The sequence below is a fragment of the Haliotis rufescens genome, unplaced genomic scaffold (assembly GCF_023055435.1).
Source record: "Haliotis rufescens isolate VD_foot unplaced genomic scaffold, xgHalRufe1.0.p SCAF_5, whole genome shotgun sequence".
Taxonomy (NCBI): Eukaryota; Metazoa; Mollusca; class Gastropoda; order Lepetellida; family Haliotidae; genus Haliotis; species Haliotis rufescens.
The window spans coordinates 44,745,686-44,767,402 of record NW_025964223.1 but is presented as its reverse complement, the minus strand read 5'-3'; the positions used below and the strand labels follow the sequence as shown (position 1 = coordinate 44,767,402).

Genomic DNA, 21,717 nt, shown 5'->3' with positions numbered 1-21,717 from the left:
GTGCAGCTGTTATAAGGGAGATCATTCATGTCATCAAAGGATCATTTAAAGTGTCGTAAAATATCTGCGCATGGCACTGCTTCTCTAAATTGAAACCGGCTACTTTTCACTGTTGAGTTGATGGACCCTTGAGACTCATGACGAGGAACGACGTGCATTAAAAATGAAATATAAATACTGAAGTGTTTATTTTCATAATGACGATGAACTGTATTCTAGATGAGACTATATAAAAAATACTTGTGGTTTACAAAATTATGACATAAAGCGTTTTACCATAAAATAACATTGGAACATAATGTACAAACGTGTAGATCCACAATGTTTTCAGTGAAAATGGTCTTTTTTACACAATAATGACTCGAGTGAGATGGAATAGTTTGGGAGATGTGCTTCTATCCGGCTACCACTTTGTGACACTGTGACACCATCCTGCACGGGTTTGGTGCTAGCAGTCCACTCAGGTGAGTCTCAGAATGAAATCAACGATCAGCTGATACTGGCAGCAGAGAAGCACAACTCTACACATATAACCGTGGTGCTTTTGACCACAAGGCCCCCTCTCACCAGCCTCTTCAAAATACATGAATATGATTTGAAACATAAAAAAACGTACAAATATATCGTAATAACTGGTGAGTAACAAAATGGACATACATATATTAAGTAACGGCTACAAAAATGCTTAACTAATGAAAATTAGATATCATATGAATAATGAAAAGTATAGAAATACGCAGTGTTAGTTAACGCCTTCATCGAAAACATTAACAATCTAATTTCTATCGTGGCATAACAAAATGACAGTAATAATGTACATATGGACAACAGTTCCAATTCTCCTTGTAACTAGGAGTGTGATATATCATGACCAGCAGTTAAATGAGCACCTGTTTTACAAAGTACATAAACGGCCTTGAAGCTGCGATACGGTCGCAGGCAGCAGTGCAGAGCGAACATTGTTCACAAATTACAGGGAAATCATTGCATATGTTCCTCCTCCGACGCTTCAACACGGACATGCTCTGGCCAGTTATATACAGATAACCTTGTTCATGATGTACAGGAACAGCATTGGCGCTACGACACGGACATGCTCTGGCCAGTTGTATGCAAATAACCTTGTTCACAATGTACAGGAACAGCATTGGCGCTACGACACGGAGATAACATTGTCAGCAATACAGAAGAAACCTTGGAAATGTTCTTCTGATTTACCTTATCACACTGTCACACATTTCACGGTCAGTCAGTATTGAGAATCTTTGTACATAGTGTGTGGCATGCATTTCTCTTTGTTGGTGATCATGATGAATTAACAGCTGTTCAGGTCCTTGAATTGGTTTTGATTCTTGGCTTCCCATCAATCCAGGGAAGGACACGTTACATAAATACGTTGCGTTCATGTCCTTGTTTGTTCCTGTGTCCAGTTATAGGCTGACGTTGATCAGACCGTTGGCAGAACTTGGGGCAGCTGCCACTTGATTGGAACTTGACTTTTTCCTAAGAAAGACAAAGGCATTGCGCAAATAAATATAATGATGTTTTATGCACCTTTTACAACAAGTCGACTCGTGAGGCTGTGATTTGGCCGACTTTCCGGCATGTAACTCCAACAGACTGGTTAATTGCTCAGTTCCCTTTCAGTCACTGGTTTGGCGGGTCTTCAGGCCATGGAAACATAGCCTTAGTATTGCTGATTGTTACCGGAAGTGCAGGACATACTTACCCTCTTACCCTGATTTTTAGTGATTCATTCATATAATTTCTTTTTTAAATTATACGCCCAATGGAATCTGTTTCGATTATTGACGTTATATATTTGCATACCGTTTACACAATCACTCATATATTATATGTCTGCACATTAGTTAAAAATATAAATCATCGTACCATGATGTCACAAAAAATGGAAAATACAATATGACTAACACATGATCATGCGGGGCCTTACATACATGCGTAATCGCAAGCAAGCTGCAATGTATTTGAGACAAGATATCGTACCTGACACGTTTCGCAATGACCATTATTATCGTCAACAGCACAACTATCCCAAAGGCAGTTACCACAATAATGCTCACTGAAAAAAACAATATGAAGTTTATCTTGGGAGTCATGACTATTCAGGACATCGAATAAGAATATTATCTATAGCAATTTGTTTGTGTATTACATTCTAATGTTTCACTTGAAGTATATATCCGTTAACTTCATGATACGAGGGGTGAATGATGTGTCCTGAGCCGCACATAGACATACTTGACCTGCGACATTAATATGATTTATTTTTTAACACAATCCACTTCCAGACTGGTACACGTTTGCCAACAATGTTGGAGAGATTTTATCCAAGTTGAGTGGAATTCTTTCTCTTGGCTCTCCACAAAGTTCCCCACATCTGGCATAACGTCTTCTTTCAAGTCGAAATGGGTTTCGGCTGGAGCTTTCCTCATGTTTTGGTAACTTGGTCTGAAGGAAAGGAGGTGCTGCTGAATGACTAATCTTCAAAGCGACACGCATGCATTTTAAACACTATGGCCATCACTGATCATGATTTGTGCACGTTTCATGTCTGGTCTTTAGGAAGATGGTCCACCGTGATGACATCGCCGACATCCCAGAACACGGATGCCATGATCTGTCTTGCTGACAGGACAGTCTTTGCCTTATATGGCAATATGGCAATATGACGCTTACTCAGACGCCGGTCGGCCATCACTATACAGTGGATTCTCTTGATCTTTTCAGGTGTTGCTGACGTGACAAGTTCCAGGACGGGGGTCGTTTTTAGGCGATCTCTGACAGGCTTAAACTTCTTACAGTGGCACGGAAGGGGCATCATTCCCTCCTGTTGTACTCATATATTCATGGATAGCTGTTGGTGCTTGCCATTTTATCTGTAAGCACTTGGTCACTGCACGCTCCTCAAGTTTGTCCATTTTCGAAAAGTAGCTGATCGCTGCTTATTACACTGACTTGTCAATGCGAAACAATTAGCTCACTTGACTCAATTTCTTATGGATGATATACCTTTTTGACGCCATGTAATGTCCAGTACACAAGATTTCAATATTCGGCAATATTCTGTTAATCACCCGTCGTACGCCAACTCATATCAGTATTGATGTGCAACTGAGATATTAAAAAAAATAACAATGCAAACGGTGTTTTGTCATGAAATATAAACTGTGAGGCCAAAGAAAGTATACACTGGAAAATTATATTTAACCAATAAATACAAACGTTGTCAAAACATACTGAGCTGAAAACAGTCGCCGAAATAGAGGAAACTTAAGGTCCAAAACACAACCATGATACTCGTATCAAATACATCACAATTTCTTGTTTTAGTCCCCATTAAACAAGTGTGTATACTTTCTGATGCATGGCAGTTTACATTCTTCCACGAAATCTGAAACTATTCGATTCACATTAAAAACATACTGTGTGGAACTTACCAATACCAAAACCTTATCATAACAACATTCAAATGCCCATATTATATTACATTTAATGTAATACCATTAACCCATTTATATATCAGCGGTAAACACTTCCTGATTAGCGTTCATGAGGATTGACTGCCTCTTGAAAATTTGTCAGTGACGCAGCCAATCAAATTGTCAAAGGTGACAATGACGATCATTCACAAATGCTTAAGAATCCTTACCAACAATCGTAGAATGGGCAGGAGATTGTTCTAAGGGCGCCTGTTGCGGATCCTTGATGGTACCGTTTCCCCCATCGGTGGTGTTTGTCGGTACAGAAGGGCTGGTAGTGCTTTTCGGTAAAGAGGAGCTGTTAGTCTTTACAGTGGCACCGGTTTTAGTAACCTCACTGCCTGTGCTGTTGGGCAAAGTGGAGGTCGTTGTAGGGGGCACGACAGTAACTTTTAATTTCCCTTCCAAACAGTTTAGGCTTAGAGATCCTGAGATACATGGAAACAGAAAGTGTACACATCATGTAAAGTGAAATATGAGAGGAAATAGGGCCTCCAAAGATTCTGTGTCAATAATGACTTGCTTTATGATAGAAAACCGTACATTGACATGGCTGAATGATGATTGTCCCATCGTGTAACATGTGAATAGAGATTTTGTCTCTAATGGCAGTCATGACTAAAATATACACTCGTTGAATTTTCAGAAATGAGAGATCAATTATATTCATGCACACAAAGATATTGTATTTATTGATGTCTCAATTGTACATTGCACAGAAAAAAATATATCTTAAAATGAATACGGTTATCCTGCTGGAGATCAGAAGCAATCCTAATTATATGATTGATGTCAAATCTCTTTATCACAATAAATGAAAAGAATTTTGCTAGAATTATGCAGAATCATATCTCTGTATCTAACATATTCACCTCATTAACACATGTAAATTGACACTGATTTTGCGCACATTTTAACATAACACCAGAGAAACAGTTCATGTTGCATATAGCCACGATTCATTGCTATGCAGAAGTGGGGGATGTATTGTTTTACACGATATAGGTATGTACGATTTAGCCGATATTTTCAGAAACGATTTACTTCTGATCAGGGACTTCATTTGTCTGTTGAATCATCTTTGGAATCATCTTTGGCATAGGGATTGATCGGAACAATGCAACACGGTATATGTGCACAAAAGCTGATGACTATGATTATTGCATGACATTGGTGTACTTATATGGTGGTAAATAAATTACATGTTGACTAATCAACACACTATTTCCTATGCTGCGACGTACTTCTGTTTTGTCACTGAAAAACGCATATATTACATTTAATTTTGTTTTACCTCCTGATAATGTTTGAACTAAGAGAACACAGAAATCTGCAACAGCATCAGAGCCTTTGGTAAGAGTAAGGAAAACCATCTTTCCTGACTCGATCCGTCCTGTAGTATTTGAGGATGTCCTGTCTGCACAGTTATAGGTGTGATCGATGGACGGTGAGAAATACAGGGTAGCGTCACAGTCTGCATGGGCTCCCTGCACTGATAACTGGAGATCGACATCCCCACCCTGGGCACTCAGTTGGCACACACATCTGCCTTGGTAGTTGACAGCCTTTGCAGTGTCCAGATAGATGGCAGCTCCACTATCAAAGTTTCCCTCGCACATATTCACAACTGAAAGGGGATGATTATCGATGTACTTAATGTTCCGAACGTTAAGTAGACGATAATTAATCATCTATCTTCACCATTTGTGCCGCTTTGGTGAGAAGTTTTAGTTTCCTGATCTTTCAGTAATTCACTTTGATTATGTCCCATGCTTCAGTCGAAAAGCTTTAGTTTGAATATATGCTATTTGATTGGTTTAATTTTACTTGGTTATTGTAGGACTATCTCAGCAAGTTTTCAAATATTCTGAAATTATATGAAATTTTAATTTAAAAGAGAATATCAGACAAACATACCTTTATCTCCAGATGTGGATTGACAAACAGGTTCTGCAACCAACATCAACAATATATATACATCACAGCTTTTAGACACTACTACTAATAGTTTCGATACCAATTAAGTTTCTTTTTTTTTCATAATGTCCAATCCTATAATATATATCAATACATTAACCTAGCAGGACCACAGAACGAAATCCCATACGAAACGGATTTATGTATTTACTTTGTGCAAATTTATTTGTATAAGAAGTAAGTGATTTTGTCCTTCAATGTCCTAAAATTGTTTACTCACCTATCACCTGTGGCTTTTGAACAGAAACAGTTGTCGTATTTGTATCATTTGTGCTCGGTTCACTAGATCCACCTGGATTAACTGCAGAGGTGGTGATGTTCGCAGTTCTGGCCGTCACTCCGCTTCCTGAACTGTTGGCAGATTGGCTAGTTGTAGATGGTTGTGGTTGGGGAGTTGTGGTTGGTTTCGGTGTGCCTTCACTGCAGGTCAAACTCAGAGATCCAGCTGGAATGATTCAGAAGGAACGAAGTCATAACACAATCATTTCAATAAAGTCTGTGCATTAACGAATTACATACTTTTGCGCCACTCTTGTTGGTCAGATGCAATTTAACATACACATTGACAAAGAAAATCGTTTCTATAATAACAAGAAGTCTGCTAGTGGAAAGGTCCGTTGTACAATCCCAACTATATCACGAGCATGTGTTTTTGAGTCACTATCAAGTAATGATGATGATACCAGCTCTTTGCGATAAGGTGAGCCCACCGATAGCACTCTTCACAAACACACGCAAAGGCAAGTCAAATGTTCGCCTGAACAAACACAGGAACATATCATAAAAGTTTCAATATGGAATGCGTCCTCCACATAGCTACCATAAAAACTTGTTTTTATTCATAGCCTTATATTGATAGCCTTGAAACCCTAATGATAACTTTACAAACACATGTGCTTATGGCTTCATTATTCATCACGCTTTTTCATTCGCAATTGGTTTTAATACTAAATAATATATATACTCACACACAAAAGAAACGCAAGTCGAGTATGCAATATACATGCTATTTATTTTCAACAGTAAAAACAAGAAATACAAACAGGGCAAGATTGAAAAAAATGTAACTGAAGACAGTTTAATTGATTAAAAGGCAGAGGACATGATTGTTTTGTTTTTTAAATGTTAAGGGCTTATACAGATTTGGGCAATACCCAAAATGTCAGTCAATACCTGGTGTGATCACTGCCAAACATCTCCTGTACATTGAGTGGATCAGACGATGTGTGCGTAGTTCATCGGCAGTTGTAGGGACTGGGCGCACATTGTGCAGACGCGTTTGAAGCTCATCCCACAAGTGTTGGATGGGGTTCAGATCAGGGTTGAGGGCACGGATGTTGTGTTGTTGCAGAAAGGCCATGGTAGCTCTAGCAACATGGGGACGAGCGTTGTCCCTGCTGGAAATTGTGTTATTGATGTTGTGCAAAAAATGAAACAACGTGGGGTCTGATCACTTGCTCGATATACCGCTGAGCAGTGACGCAGTGTCCCAGGCCTTGCGCAACGCTCAGAAAGCACATGGGTCCAAGTCCAAGTCCAATCCCTGCCCATATCATGACGCTAGGTCCAACCAATAGATCCCTTTCCACAACGTTTCTGTAAGCGAAACGATCACCTCGACGCCGCCAAATTCTGACTCTTCTGTCTGCATGGGAGACACAAAGCGACTTTCATCAGAGAAAAAGACACGCCTCCACTCACGATGACGCCAATTGTGATGACCCTGTGCCCACTGAAGTCGTGCTTGTCGATGCTGTGGTTGGAGAACAGGACGACGTGCTAGTCGGCGACATTTGAGGTTGTTGGAACGGAGATGTCTTATCACAGTGTCCCGGCTAATGTGTCGATTATGTGTTCCTATGGTCTGTCGAGCACTTTCACTTGCAGTTAGGAACGGATGTCGCTGGTGTTGACGGGTAATCTGCCGATCTTGTCGAAATGTGGTGAACCTAGGACGACAGCTCCGAGGAAGGTCATCTGTGGTCTGTGTAGCACTGTATCGATGCAGGAGACGGTAAAGTGTGGTTATGTTAACGTTGAAATGAGGGGCAACATCTTGGACAGACTCTCCAGCTTCCAAACATCCGATAGCCTGGTTTCTCTGAATTTGATTTAGGCGTGGCATTGTTGACCAAGGAGTGGTAGGTCCAAGAATCGGCCACAGTTTTATACCTACTACAGTTCATGACAGTTCGTGAATTTTCGATTTCGCGAGAAATGAGTTCATGATACCCACATATTCATTGAAATGGTGCGTTTTGGTGTTTCGTTTTTTATGTTGCGTTTTTACTCGGGGCTTCCAAAATGCAAACAACAATATTGATAACACCATCAGGCTTCACTAAATCTCGTATCAATTTATGGTTCCGTGTTTGTTACCTATTTGCTTAAAACCACTTGCGTTTCTTTTGCGTGTCAGTATCTGCATCTGCATCAACCATACTATCACGTGCACCATATGTCTTCTGGGGCACAGATGACCCATTTCGTAGGGAACGTTCCAACTAGCCGTGCCAGGATCCTCTGATTGGATATTGGAATTGTATATTCCCACCGACTATGATTCTTAGTTTCTCAGCACCATACCCAGCAAATCAATGTCACCAACGTGGGAAGTCGTCCAATACGTGTGTCACATAGGCATAACACCATAAGTACGGTGACACGCCCTTGCATAACTTAAATACAGTTCAAAGAACATACACATGATATAGTTCGAATCGTACAATTGATTCTGCTACAAAACAGAGAAATATCTCTGGTATGGAAAGGGTTTTGTCGCTTTTATTAATATCATTATGAAAATGTCATCTTTCTTTTTTGAATCATCTTTGGGACATGTGACAGACATGAGGCAGTTTTCGTAGAAACAATGCACAATATTCTCTATTTGTACAATTAGTGATTGTTGTGATTATCGCATGACACTCGGGTTTTGAAATGATGTTAAATCAATTACAAGTTGACCCATCAACACAATATTGTCTAAGCAGTGACGTACGGATATGCCATTACCGAAAAATATAAATATGTCATTGTGAACAATAAAAAAAATAATTTCCAGAAAACATGAAAGTATGACGTGTTTTAAAGATATAGAATACTATAGAAAACAGCTCCCGTGTAATCTCAATTCTATGAAACGATTGAAGAGTTCTAGATCTGGTATCTGACTCGCTTTTGCTCGTCAGATGCCAGAACTATTCACGACTTTAGTATTTTATTTATTACGTGCCGTTTATGTCATTTTTTCTAAAATTTCACTGTTGTGTGTGAATAGGCAGACATCTACGCGATCCACAGCATAACCCAAATGAGTGTAACAGAATAATACATCAAACATATCAAACACGTATTTATTGAATACCACAGCCCAACTTTAGAATTAAGGAGGGCGTTCCACAAAGTTACCGCAGTGCTAAGGTGATCGTAACTCAAACACTTTAACATAGACTTACGACTGCCGTTGCACAACGATCGGCTTGTGGAGCGGGATTCTGCACCACAAAGTTTCAAGCAGGTCACAATACCCTGTAACGTTATTTGTGAAATTTTGTTGCAGGACAAACCGGCGAAACAATGCCATGTGACGTCAGCCCAGCAAAGGGTCGCTAGGGTCATTGAGTGTTCATAAGCTCCTCTCAGTGATCTGTCATTACTACACGCAATGTCATTGAACTAGCTAAGGGATATTGAAAGTTTTCAATATTTGTCAGTGAAACTTCCCGCAGTTTCATAAGCACGCGCTTGGTATTCCACACTGTTTAATACCGGCTTATTGTTACTAAACGGGTGATCTCTTCAGGGGTGAGTAATAAACAGTTATATGTAATAAGGTGTTACCTCCTGATGATGCTTGAACTAAGAGAACACAGAAATCTGCAACAGCTTTAGAGCCTTTGGTGAGAGTAAGGAAAACCATCCTTCCTGACTCGATCCGTCCTGTACTATTTGAGGATGTCCTGTCTGCACAGTTATATGTGTAATCAATAGGCGGAGGGAAATACAGGGTAGCGTCACAGTCTGCATGGGCTCCCTGCACTGTTAACTGGAGATCGACATCCCCACCCTGGGCACTCAGTTGGCACACACATCTGCCTTGGTAGTTGACAGCCTTTGCAGTGTCCAGATAGATGGCAGCTCCACTACCAAAGCTTTTCTCGCACATATTCACAACTGAAAGGTAATGATTATCGATGTATGTTACGAACATACAGAAGAAGATAATTAACAATGTATCTTCATCATTTGTATCGCCTTGGGAGAAGCTTTAATTTTCTGTTCTTTCGGTAACCCTCTTCTATTATATCCAATGCTTCAGACGAAAAGCTTTAGTTTGAATTGATGCGATTTAATTGGTTTAAATTTAATTGATTGTGCCATGAATAATTAACTATTAAAACCAGTGAGTCTTGAAATATTGTGAAGTGATAAGAATATGGTACATCAGACAAACATACCTTTATCTCCAGGTGTGGCTTGACAAGTAGGTTCTGCAACCAACATCAACAACAAGTTTAGACTCCACGTCATTTTGTCTCAACTAAGTACAATATAGTTTTGTTTTTGATTACGAAAGTGTACGGGTTTGTTGTCATGATGCTCATTCCAATAATATTCATCAATAATGATAAAAATTAACATGGGGATGAAACGAAACATCGCAATATACGGAATTACTCATTGCTTTCTGCATAACAGAATGTAGCTTGCAGAATTCACTATGAACTTAAAATAGTTTACTTAACCGATTTCTGTAGAGAAATACAATTTGCAGTCAAGTTAAAAGACGTAGAAACGTTGATATTTATGAATACATTTTGGACACATGAGTGAAAAGAAATTTATTTTGTCTTAAATTGTTAATCTGTACTCACCTTTTACCGGTGGTTTTTGAAAAGAAACAGTTGTATCATTTGTGCGCGGTTCACCAGATCCACGCGGATTAACTGCAGAGGTGGTGATGTTCGCAGTACTGGCCGCCACTTCGCTTCCTGAACTGTTGGCAGATTGGCTGGTTGTAGATGGTAGTGGTTGGGGAGTTGTGGTGGGTTTCGGTGTGCCTTCACTGCAGGTCAAACTCAGAGATCCAGCTGGAATGATTCAGAAGAAACGAAGTTATACCACACTCATTTCAGTTATATTTGTGCATTAACGGATAACATATGCCAATGTTGTTGATGTCATTAGACGTATTTAAGTTTAAGATAACATCAAAACCAATTCCATAATCACGAGACATTGTCGCTAGAAATAGAGTCAATTGTACAATTCGGACTTTATCACGAGTGTCTCTTTATGAATCACTATACATTGTGAATGAATTTCGGTGTTTGCGAAATGGTTGGAGTATCATGTGCACCCGTCACAAACACATGCAAAGGCAAGTTAAATGTTCATCTGAACAAACACAGAAACGCATAAAATAGTACAAGTAACAAATGGAATTGCGTCCTTTCAAAAGGGTTTTTAAAGCTTTATAAGGATATTGATATCGGAGCCTTATATCGTTACACCTGAAGCCATATCGGTAATTTAGCCTGTGATTATGGCTCCAATATTCATCACATTTTTAATTCCATTTGGTATTGCTACTGTATAATATCTATCTATTCATCTACATCAACCATACATCACGTGCATCATTTTGTCTTCTGGGACATGGGTGTGAAATTGGTATACGGTGTTGCCGTACCAGGATCCGCTGATTGGAGCTTAGAAGCTATATTCTCAAGGATGATGATTCTTAGTTCCTGGCACCGTGCACAGCAAATTCATTTTACAAAAGTGGCAAACGTGCTAGACCTGTGTCACATGGAAATATCAGTTTTCGTTACGTAAAGTTTACGTTATATCGCCATTGTATAACTTAAATACTGTCCAAAACGGCGTAAAATGTAATGCACTCATTCATCATTTCCTGCTGCCATACCTCCAGACGATGTTTGCACTATGTGCACACACAAATCGGCTACAGCGTCAGGAGATGCCTTGGACAGGGTAACGTAAACGGTTTGGCCCACTTCGATCTTCCCTGTTGTCGAAACAGATTCCTGTTGTACACAATTAAAGGTATAGTCAATGAAGGGAGCTAGATACAGGGTGGCGTTGCAGTCGGCGTGGACACCCTTCACTGATAACTCGAGATCAACAGCTCCACCTTGCGCCCTGAGTTGACACACGCAGTCGCCTTGGTAGTTCACAGCTTTTGTTGTATCCATATAGATAGAATTACCGCTGCCAAAGTCGCGCTCACACATGTTGATGACTGAAATGTAAATTTGATGCAAGCCATTGTATCTACGTTGCATATATTACATATGTTTGTATTACTGCTACCATAACACAAGATGTTAATCTTAAACCTCTCTAGGCACTCAACATTCTCAGTGCTAACTGTCTGATATCTAGAAGACATACGTTTCATTACCATCACACCAGCATCAGATCATTACCCAATGTGGCCTGGTTACAGAATTTTACCCAACCATTGAGTTGGACTGCCCCGTTTTCATTTATACAATGACATTCGATGTTAATGTTGTGAAAATGAAATGGCACAAGTCATTCCAACAACGGAATCGAAATGGTGCGTGTAACCCAGCTAACACACGACGTTGTCACAGCGTTGGGGAAAGGTTGTGGATTGGTAACGTCGTGATATAACATTGTCACAACGTTATTATCACGTGAACGTGCAACGTTATTTCACAACGTTATAACAACGTTGCACATAAGGGATCACGTGGAAATGCGGTGCCCTAAACCACTCGGTTGCCCATGACAAACATTATGAAAAGATTATCACCAGTATATCACACGAGGTCTGGAATAACATGATAGGACAATGATGTACGTATATACACCGGAGTGCTTCTGAATTCTGAATTCTGACTTACATAATAATCCGACATAGAATATGTCTTTAGCAACCTATGCTTGCCTTAAGAGGCGGCTATGCTTGTCGTTAGAGGCGTCTAACGGAATCGGGTGGTCAGGCTCGCTAACTTGGTTGATGCATGTCATCGTATCTCAAATGCGTAGTTCGATACTCATGACGTCAATCACTGGATTGTTTGGTACTGATCAAATTATCTACAGACCGCCGTTATATCGCGGGAATATTGCTATTTTTGACGTTTTACAACACACAAACAAACAAAACGTCTGGATGAGGAGGTTGCATCAACATACCTTTGTCATTGGGGTCCTCTGAGCAGATGTTGGCTGAAACAGATATCTCCTGTATACAACATTATTTAACATTCACACTGGTTCAGAACTGGCCGATTGGCTGACAGTCTGTAATGTTCTATTTTATGTTTCAAGGCTGTATTTTAGTCATTTTCGTGCGTCTGCTCAGGTGATGAACATTTATTTTCAATGTAGATCTCAACATGTAGGTGACCTGAAGACGCATACGCGCTGAATTGAACTTGGAACCGGGAAACTATGTTTAAAGCAAAATGTGGCGCTTCATCATACTTTACACGCATATATGACAGGCACTGACAGCGCCTGAAGCAAAGTTAAGTTCTGCATTGCACGATGTCCCTGTCGGATATAGAAAGCGACAAATTACAAATACTATGACCCGTGAAGATTCCGGGGTAGAATAGGTCTTCAGCAACCCATACTTGCCGTAAAAGGCGACTATGCTTGTCGTAAAAGGCGACTAACGGGATCGGGTGGTCAGGCTAGCTGACTTGGTTGATACATGTCATCGATCCAAATTGCATGGATGGATGCTCATGCTGTCAATCAGTGGATTGTCTGGTCCAGACTCGATTATTTACAGACCGCCGTCATATAGCTGGAATATTGCTGAGTCCGGCGTTAAACAACAAACAAACAAACAAATACTCTGTTGTCCCTTAACGTTTCATATAGTCATTCAGTTTGTCGATTGCTGTTGTGTTTCGGACCATAAAGTGGTGCTTCACATATGCTGTTGAAATCACAATTATGCATGTAATTGTACATATCGTTATAACAAAATGCTTATCAGTCATGAGAAGGAAGATCAACGGCTGTGGTGTCTTTTACGTTTCGGTTAAGCTTAATGGTTTGGATTGGAAAGTGTTCAATCCCTGGTTCAAACCAAATGGTTATGAATACGAGGGGGTTAACGTTATTAAAGAGGCAACGAATCTTTGTGATAATATGGCCATAGACTTGAAGATGCATACCTGTATTAGGAGGCACCAGACCCCTGCTGACAGTTTGTGTACTAGGCCTTGTAGTTGGAGGCGGAGTCGGCGTCGGCGTAGTTACTGGAACAGAAGTGGTTGTTGATGGTTTCAAGGTCCCCGCATAGCAGTTCAAACTGAGAGATCCTGCAAACAGACCAAAGATGAAATAATAAATAGACGAACATTTTGATGGTCATTCAGAAGTTTCCAGAGTGAGCTAGTAAAATCCGCATCCACAATATTGCAGCCACATAGCGATGAAAACAATGTACTTATTGTGAAATATCTGTTGATAAAGGGCACCAGCAAACAAAGCTAGGCTACAATAATGGGGATCATGGGAACTTACAGTTCCTATTTGAATTTCCAGAAAAAAACAGTACCTATATTATTAATTACTTGTACACATACTATATTTGTTTCACCAGGGAAGGATATGTCACGTTACATATATCTCTGTAATCATGTTATCACTTAACCTCTGTATATCACCACAAGAGACATGCTCAGAAATGGATGCTCCACACACTACTTGGTGTAGATGTCCACACACTGCATGGATATGGATGTCCACACAACGCTGGGTATAGATGTCTCCACTCTACTGGGTATAGATGTCCATACAACAATTGGTATAGATGTCTACACACTCTATTGGGTATAGACGTTTGCACTCTACTGGGTATATGTCCACACAACACAAGGTATAGATGTCTACACACTACTGGGTATAGATGTCTATACTCTACTGGGTATAGATTTCCACACACTATTGGGTATAGATGTCTACACACTACTGGGTATAGATGTCCACACAACAATTGGTATAGATGTCCCCACACTATTGGGTATAGATGTCTATACTCTACTGGGTATAGATGTCCACACAACACTGGGTATAAATGTCTACACACTACTGGGTATAGATGTCTATACTCTGCTGGGTATAGATGTCCACATACTATTGGGTATAGATGTCTACACACTACTGGGTAAAGATGTCTACACTCTACTGGGTATAGATACACATACAACACTGGGTATAGATGTCCATACAACAATTGGTATAGATGTCCACACTCTATTGGGTATAGACGTTTGCACTCTACTGGGTATATGTCAACACAACACAAGGTATAGATGTCTACAAACTACTGGGTATAGATGTCTATACTCTACTGGGTATAGATTTCCACACACTATTGGGTATAGATGTCTACACACTACTGGGTATAGATGTCCACACAACAATTGGTATAGATGTCCCCACACTATTGGGTATAGATGTCTATACTCTACTGGGTATAGATGTCCACACAACACTGGGTATAAATGTCTACACACTACTGGGTATAGATGTCTATACTCTGTTGGGTATAGATGTCCACATACTATTGGGTATAGATGTCTACACACTACTGGGTAAAGATGTCTACACTCTACTGGGTATAGATACACATACAACACTGGGTATAGATGTCCATACAACAATTTGTATAGATGTCCACGCTCTATTGGGTAAAGACGTTTGCACTCTACTGGGTATAGATGTCCACACATTATTGGGTATAGATGTCTATACTCTACTGGGTATAGATGTCCACACATTATTGGGTAAAGATGTCTATACTCTACTGGGTATAAATGTCCACACACTATTGGGTATAGATGCCTACACACTACTGGGTATAGATGTCTTCACACTACTGGGTAAAGATGTCTATACTCTACTTGGTATAAATGTCCACACAGTATTGGGTATAGATGCCTACACACTACTGGGTATAGATGTCTACACTCTACTGGGTATACATGTAGATGTCCATGCTCTATTGGGTATAGATGTCTACACTCTACTGGGAAAAGATGTCCATACAACAATGGGTACATATGTCCACGCTCTACATGGTATATATGTCTATACTCTACTGGGTATAGATGTCCACACACTATTGGGTATAGATGTCTACACACTACTGGGTATAGATGTCTACACTCTACTGGGTATAGATGTCTACACTATATTGGGTATAGATGTCCACGCTATATTGGGTATAGATGTCTACACTCTACTGGGTATAGATGTCTACACACTACTGGGTATAGATGTCTACACTCTACTGGGTATAGATGTCTACACTCTACTGGTTGTAGATGGCCATACAACAATGGGCACATATATCCACGCTCTACTTGGTATAGATGTCCATACAACAACTGGGTATAGATGTCCACGCTCTATTGGGTATAGATGTCTACACTCTATTGGGTATAGATGTCTACACTCTACTGGGAAAAGATGTCCATACAACAATGGGTACATATGTACACGCTCTACATGGTATATATGTCCATACAAAACTGGGTATAGATGTCCACGCTCTATTTGGTATAGATGTCTGCACTCTCCTGGGTATAGCTACACACACAACACTGGGTATAGATGTCCATACAACAATTGGTATAGATGTCCACACTCTATTGGGTATAGACGTTTACACTCTACTGGGTATAGATGTCCACACACTATTGGGTATAGATGCCTATGCTCTACTGGGTATATATGTCCACACAACACTGGGTATAGATGTCTACACACTATTGGGTATAGATGTCTATACTCTACTGGGTATAGATGTCCACACAACACTGGGTATAGATGTCTACACACTACTGGGTATAGATGTCTACACTCTTCTGGGTATAGATGTCCACACTCTATTGGGCATAGATACAACAATGGTCATCCGTCAACTTCTAAGACGTTGTTATCTATAAAATTGTGTCTACCTTGTCATCCGTCAACTTCTAAGTAATGCCTATCAAACAATTTGGCATATAGATGTCCAAATATTACCGCATGTAGTCGTTCATACACTGCCGCATATAGTTGTTCATGAACTAATGCATATTTTTGTTCATACACAGACGCAAATAGGTATTCATACATTCTTCTTTCAGTCACTGGTGCGCCTTCCCGAACTGGATTGTTTACATACCGCCGTGACATACCTGGAATATGTATGTTTTCGGCGTCATAAACATTTACTCTCTCACTCACCTCCAAACGATAGTTGCCCTATGTGCACGCACAACGCCGCTTTAGCGTCAGTGGATGATTTTGTGAGAGAAATAAAGACGACCTGGCCAGGCTCTATTTTCCCTGTGGCAGTAATCGGCTCTTTACCGACACAACTAAACGAGTACTCAATGTGTGGTGATAGCAACAGAGTAGAATCACAGTCAGTTTCATTTCCCCGCACGGATAACAGGAGTTCAACAGAGCCACCTTGCGACTGGAGCCAACACATACAGCTGTCTTGATAATTGACAGCTCTTGCCGTGTCCAGATAGAGGGAGTTACCGTTACTGAAGGAGTTCTCGCACATGTTGACAACTTTAAAAAAGAAATACATAAAGAATTAGAATAAAACCACATTCTTTGACACGTTTTTCTACTTTGGATATGTATTAATATTCAAATTGACAAAATTGAATGCTGTAGGGGTATTTATGTTCGGAAGTCTTTATGGGAGGAAATCAAACGTCTAATACTCACGAATTATAGTACATGTTAATGAGGTGTTTGCAAAACGGTAAAGCATGGAATGTCCTATATGTTCCAATATCCCCCGTTGGGACTCGGGATAAGAATAACGTGGAATTTATATTAGCGGTGCAGCATATGTGGTTCGTAGGAGGCGACTAAATGGATAGGGTGGCAAGGCTCGGTGACGTGGTTTATTGTATGTCATCTTATTCCAACTGCGTGTATAAATGTTCTTGGTGTCAGTCACTGGATTACGTTAAGACGGTCGTCATATAGCTGACATATTGCCGATTGTAGCATTATAACAGAGCAACAAACCAACAGCACCGATTGTGAATTAAGGACAGGACACAAATCAAGTCCCAGTTATTTCCCCGTCCCAATCAAGTTAGTGTCTTCCTGCATCGATCGATAACAGTATTTGTACACTGTCTTAAAAAGAGTTGTAGCAGTAAATTTGAATTATATGTATTTTTAGCAAAAATAAGGAAAGACAATATGATTTAGAGCAGCCGTTATTCCGGCTAGACTGTGTGATACATTAAACACAATATACTATGTCTTAAAGGCAAGGTCACGTATTGATCAAAAGTTACCTTTATCACCCGGGTCAGGTCGGCACACCTGTCCTACACAAACAGAAGAGGATAATATTCCATCATAACGAATTAACGCTACCAGTACTTGTCTACTACAAATGAATATCGATTTTACATACATCCTTTAAATGTGATGACAATAACAATGTGAATCGCTTTGCTGCGTAGACTTGGGATTACTCGTCAAACGGAATATATGCACGAAAACAACACTTTTAGGCGTGGCCCTGATTATTATCTAAATTCGTTTGTGAGCATCATACCCATGCTCGCGGGTATAACCAAAGAGATAAAGTTCCTAAACCTGCATCACATCACATGATATCTTATTAGAAATATATGAACGAACACTGCTGAAGACAGGGTTAAGTCTCACTCAAGTTATATCATATCATAAATATATGAATCAACACTGCTGAAGACAGGGTTAAGTCCAACTTATATGATATCATATCATAAATATATGAATCAACACTGCTGAAGACAGGGTTTAGTCCAACTTATATGATATCATATCATAAATATATAAATCAACACTGTTGAAGACAGGGTTTAGTCCAACTTATATATGATATCATATCATAAATATATGAATCAACACTGCTGAAGACAGGGTTCAGTCCTGCTTACATGATATCATATCATAAATATATGAATCAACAGTGCTGAAGACAGGGTTCAGTGCCACTTACATGATATCATATCATAAATATATGAATCAACACTGAAGACAGGGTTAAGACACACTTATATGCTATCATATTATAGATATAGGAATAAACACTGCTGAAGACAGGGTTAAGTCTCACTCAAGTTATATCATATCATAAATATATGAATCAACACTGCTGAAGACAGGGTTTAGTCCAACTTATATGATATCATATCATAAATATATGAATCAACACTGCTGAAGACAGGGTTTAGTCCAACTTATATGATATCATATCATAAATATATAAATCAACACTGTTGAAGACAGGGTTCAGTCCTACTTACATGATATCATATCATAAATATATGAATCAACACTGCTGAAGACAGGGTTCAGTGCCACTTACATGATATCATATCATAAATATATGAATCAACACTGAAGACAGGGTTCAGTGCCACTCACGTTATATCATATCATAAATATATGAATCAACACTGCTGTTGACAGGGTGAAGACACACTTATATGATATCATATTATAGATATATGAATAAAAACACTGCTGAAGACAGGGTTAAGTTCCACTCACGTTATATCATATCATAAATATATGAATCAACACTGCTGTTGACAGGGTGAAGACACACTTATATGATATCATATTATAGATATATGAATCAACACTGCTGAAGACAGGGTTAAGCCCAACTTATATTATATCATATCATAAATATATGAATCAACACTGCTGTTGAAAGGGTGAAGACACACTTATATGATATCATATTATAGATATAGGAATCATCACTGCTGAAGGCAGGGTTAAGTCCCACTCACGTTATATCATATAATAAATATATGAATCAACACTGCTCTTGACAGGGTGAAGATACACTTATATGATATCATATTATAGATATATGAATCAACACTGCTGAAGACAGGGTTAAGTTCCACTCACGTTATATCATATCATAAATATATGAATCAACACTGCTGTTGACAGGGTGAAGACACACTTATATGATATCATATTATAGATATATGAATCATCACTGCTGACGACAGGGTGAAGACACACTTATATGATATCATATTATATATTATTTTGAATCATCACTGCTGAAGACAGGGTGACGACACACTCACATTGATATCATGTTATAGAGATATAAATCAACACTGCTGAAAGCAGGGGTACATGTCCCACTAACGTGAAAAACGTTCTACTATGTATTCTCTCAAACTTGATATTTGGATGAATATATTCATGTTAAGGTCATCGTGCATAAGTGGTACAGTTTTGTGTCTCAAGTTAATGGTTTTCTTTCCTCATTTCAACATACAATTTCCTTACCTTGTATGACGAAGCAGTGTGACAACAATAAACACAACAAAAGCGCTGTCGTAAGCCCTGTATCCATCCCGGATGTGTCGTGTGTGTAGCAACTCCTTAAAACGTGTCCGTGCGAAAGTTAATCCTGTTTTAAAATCCACTTAATTTAGATGATGCTAGTGGGGATAACATGTGACTTCCGATCGAGTAGACTTTCCTATGGTAAGCTTTAAATTTACTATTGCGGTGTATGCCAATCGCCTCCATGAAACCCACGTGTAACATCTTTTCTGTTGTTGTCGGAGACAGACACAGTTACATTCTGACATTGTTATATCACATATAACAATATCAACTTGGATCAACTTTATTGTCATTTACACGATAAAGCGTCTTAACAATTGCACAGTATCGACTTACAATTATCGCAAGTATAAACTTTATTGATTCCTCGTTATCATAAATTTCCCAGCAATATATGCAACTACTGGCTAATAGAGAAGCCATTATGACTTGAAAGATGCTATTCTTCCCTAGGCGTTTGTGAATGTTCAAATGATTTTCGCCGCAGCATATAAGAAACGGTGTACAGATATATGCAGATGCATCCACCATGTTTTACCAATGATGTTGTCACGATATTGTGCAACAGTATTTGAAGCCCCAATATTACTGACAGGTGGTTGACAATATATAAACCTCTTATTATTATTATTATTATTATTATTATTATTATTATTATTTACAGATTAAAATGAAAAATGCAACAAAGTGGGTTTGGGTGATCCTGGCACAGTCAGGCTGGTAAGGCTCATCAGCAGCTCAGGGCCCTTGCCCCCTCTACACGCAGCCCAGACAGCGAATGGGACTTCTCCCAGGAAGCGCCGCCTTGTCAAATCCACCCAGAACTTTTCGGAGAATGTGACGACTCTCCTTCTGCATCCTTCTGCATTAATGACGCAGATTGTCAGAAGGGCTGTATTCCTTGTACTCTCCCAATGTCAGTCAACAGATTGGGAGGTACAAAACCTAAGGCACCGAGAACAATTATTATTATTATTAGTAGTAGTAGTAGTAGTAGTAGTAGTAGTAGTAGTAGTAGTAGTAGTAGAAGTAGTAGTAGTAGTAGAAGTAGAAGTAGTAGAAGTAGTAGTAGTAGTAGTAGTAGTAGTAGTAGTAGTAGTAGTAGTAGTAGTAGTAGCACCAGCACCAGCAGTAGTAGTAGTAGTAGTAGTAGTGCGGATTAAAATGAATAAATGCAGCAAAGAAGGTTTGGGGGATCCTGGCACAGTCGGGTTGGTAAGGCTCATCAGCTCAGCTCCCTTGTGCCCTCTACACGCAGCCTATGTTAATATTATTATTGAATATTACATTAGATGATAAGTATAGTAGCAGCGTAAAGTACCATCCTCATAAGAGTGCTGTTATCCAGTATTGACGAAGAATTAAATTCTTGATCTGTTAGGTTATAATTGTTGCCCCCTGACACGTATTAGTTAGTCATTATCACCATCTCGGAGAATATGTGTACAGCAATCAGTCACTATGAATAACTAATGGTGACACTACTCAGTAATTGACACACAATCATATGGTGTGGAACATATGATGATGCTATTCAGATGAATGTGGCATTTATCCTGCAGAAATCACTCAATATCCCAAGCTGCCGCACGCCATTGTTGATCAGTCAGATATGGGCGCAGGGACATTGAGATACGTTAGTGCGCCATTTGATGATGATGCTTTGTGCATACACATGACAGTTGTCTTCATGGATGTTGTTAATCCCATCTCACTGATGTAACGTGTTATATTCTATAGAGAATGCTTTGCGATTCGCTACTTGCAATCTTCCTTCAATTTATTAAGATAAAATTGCAGTGATAAATATAGAACATAG

General features: G+C 39.4%; 1 protein-coding gene across 1 annotated transcript; it reads right to left on the bottom strand.

The window, feature by feature from the left end:
- Positions 1–204: 204 nt before the first annotated feature.
- Positions 205–20,088, bottom strand: LOC124139978 (mucin-5AC-like). Its single transcript, XM_046507276.2, has 15 exons — positions 19,836–20,088; positions 17,819–17,851; positions 16,734–17,069; positions 13,670–13,816; positions 12,675–12,707; positions 11,413–11,748; positions 10,358–10,573; positions 9,941–9,973; positions 9,324–9,656; positions 5,701–5,925; positions 5,421–5,453; positions 4,798–5,130; positions 3,674–3,931; positions 2,008–2,083; positions 205–1,503 (listed from the first exon to the last, which is right to left on the bottom strand). The coding sequence occupies exons 1-15, from the start codon at positions 19,900–19,902 to the stop codon at positions 1,431–1,433; spliced, it is 2,532 nt and encodes an 843-aa protein (XP_046363232.2). The 5' UTR covers positions 19,903–20,088; the 3' UTR covers positions 205–1,430.
- Positions 20,089–21,717: the final 1,629 nt, after the last annotated feature.

Coding starts and splice junctions, on each gene's coding strand:
- LOC124139978 (XM_046507276.2), bottom strand. CDS start 19,902: ATGGATACAGGGCTTACGACAGCGCTTTTGTTGTGTTTATTGTTGTCA. Junction 10,574..11,412: donor AGTGCAAACATCGTCTGGAG/GTATGGCAGCAG, acceptor GAATCATTCCAG/CTGGATCTCTGAGTTTGACC. Junction 1,504..2,007: donor GTCATTGCGAAACGTGTCAG/GTACGATATCTT, acceptor TGTCTTTCTTAG/GAAAAAGTCAAGTTCCAATC.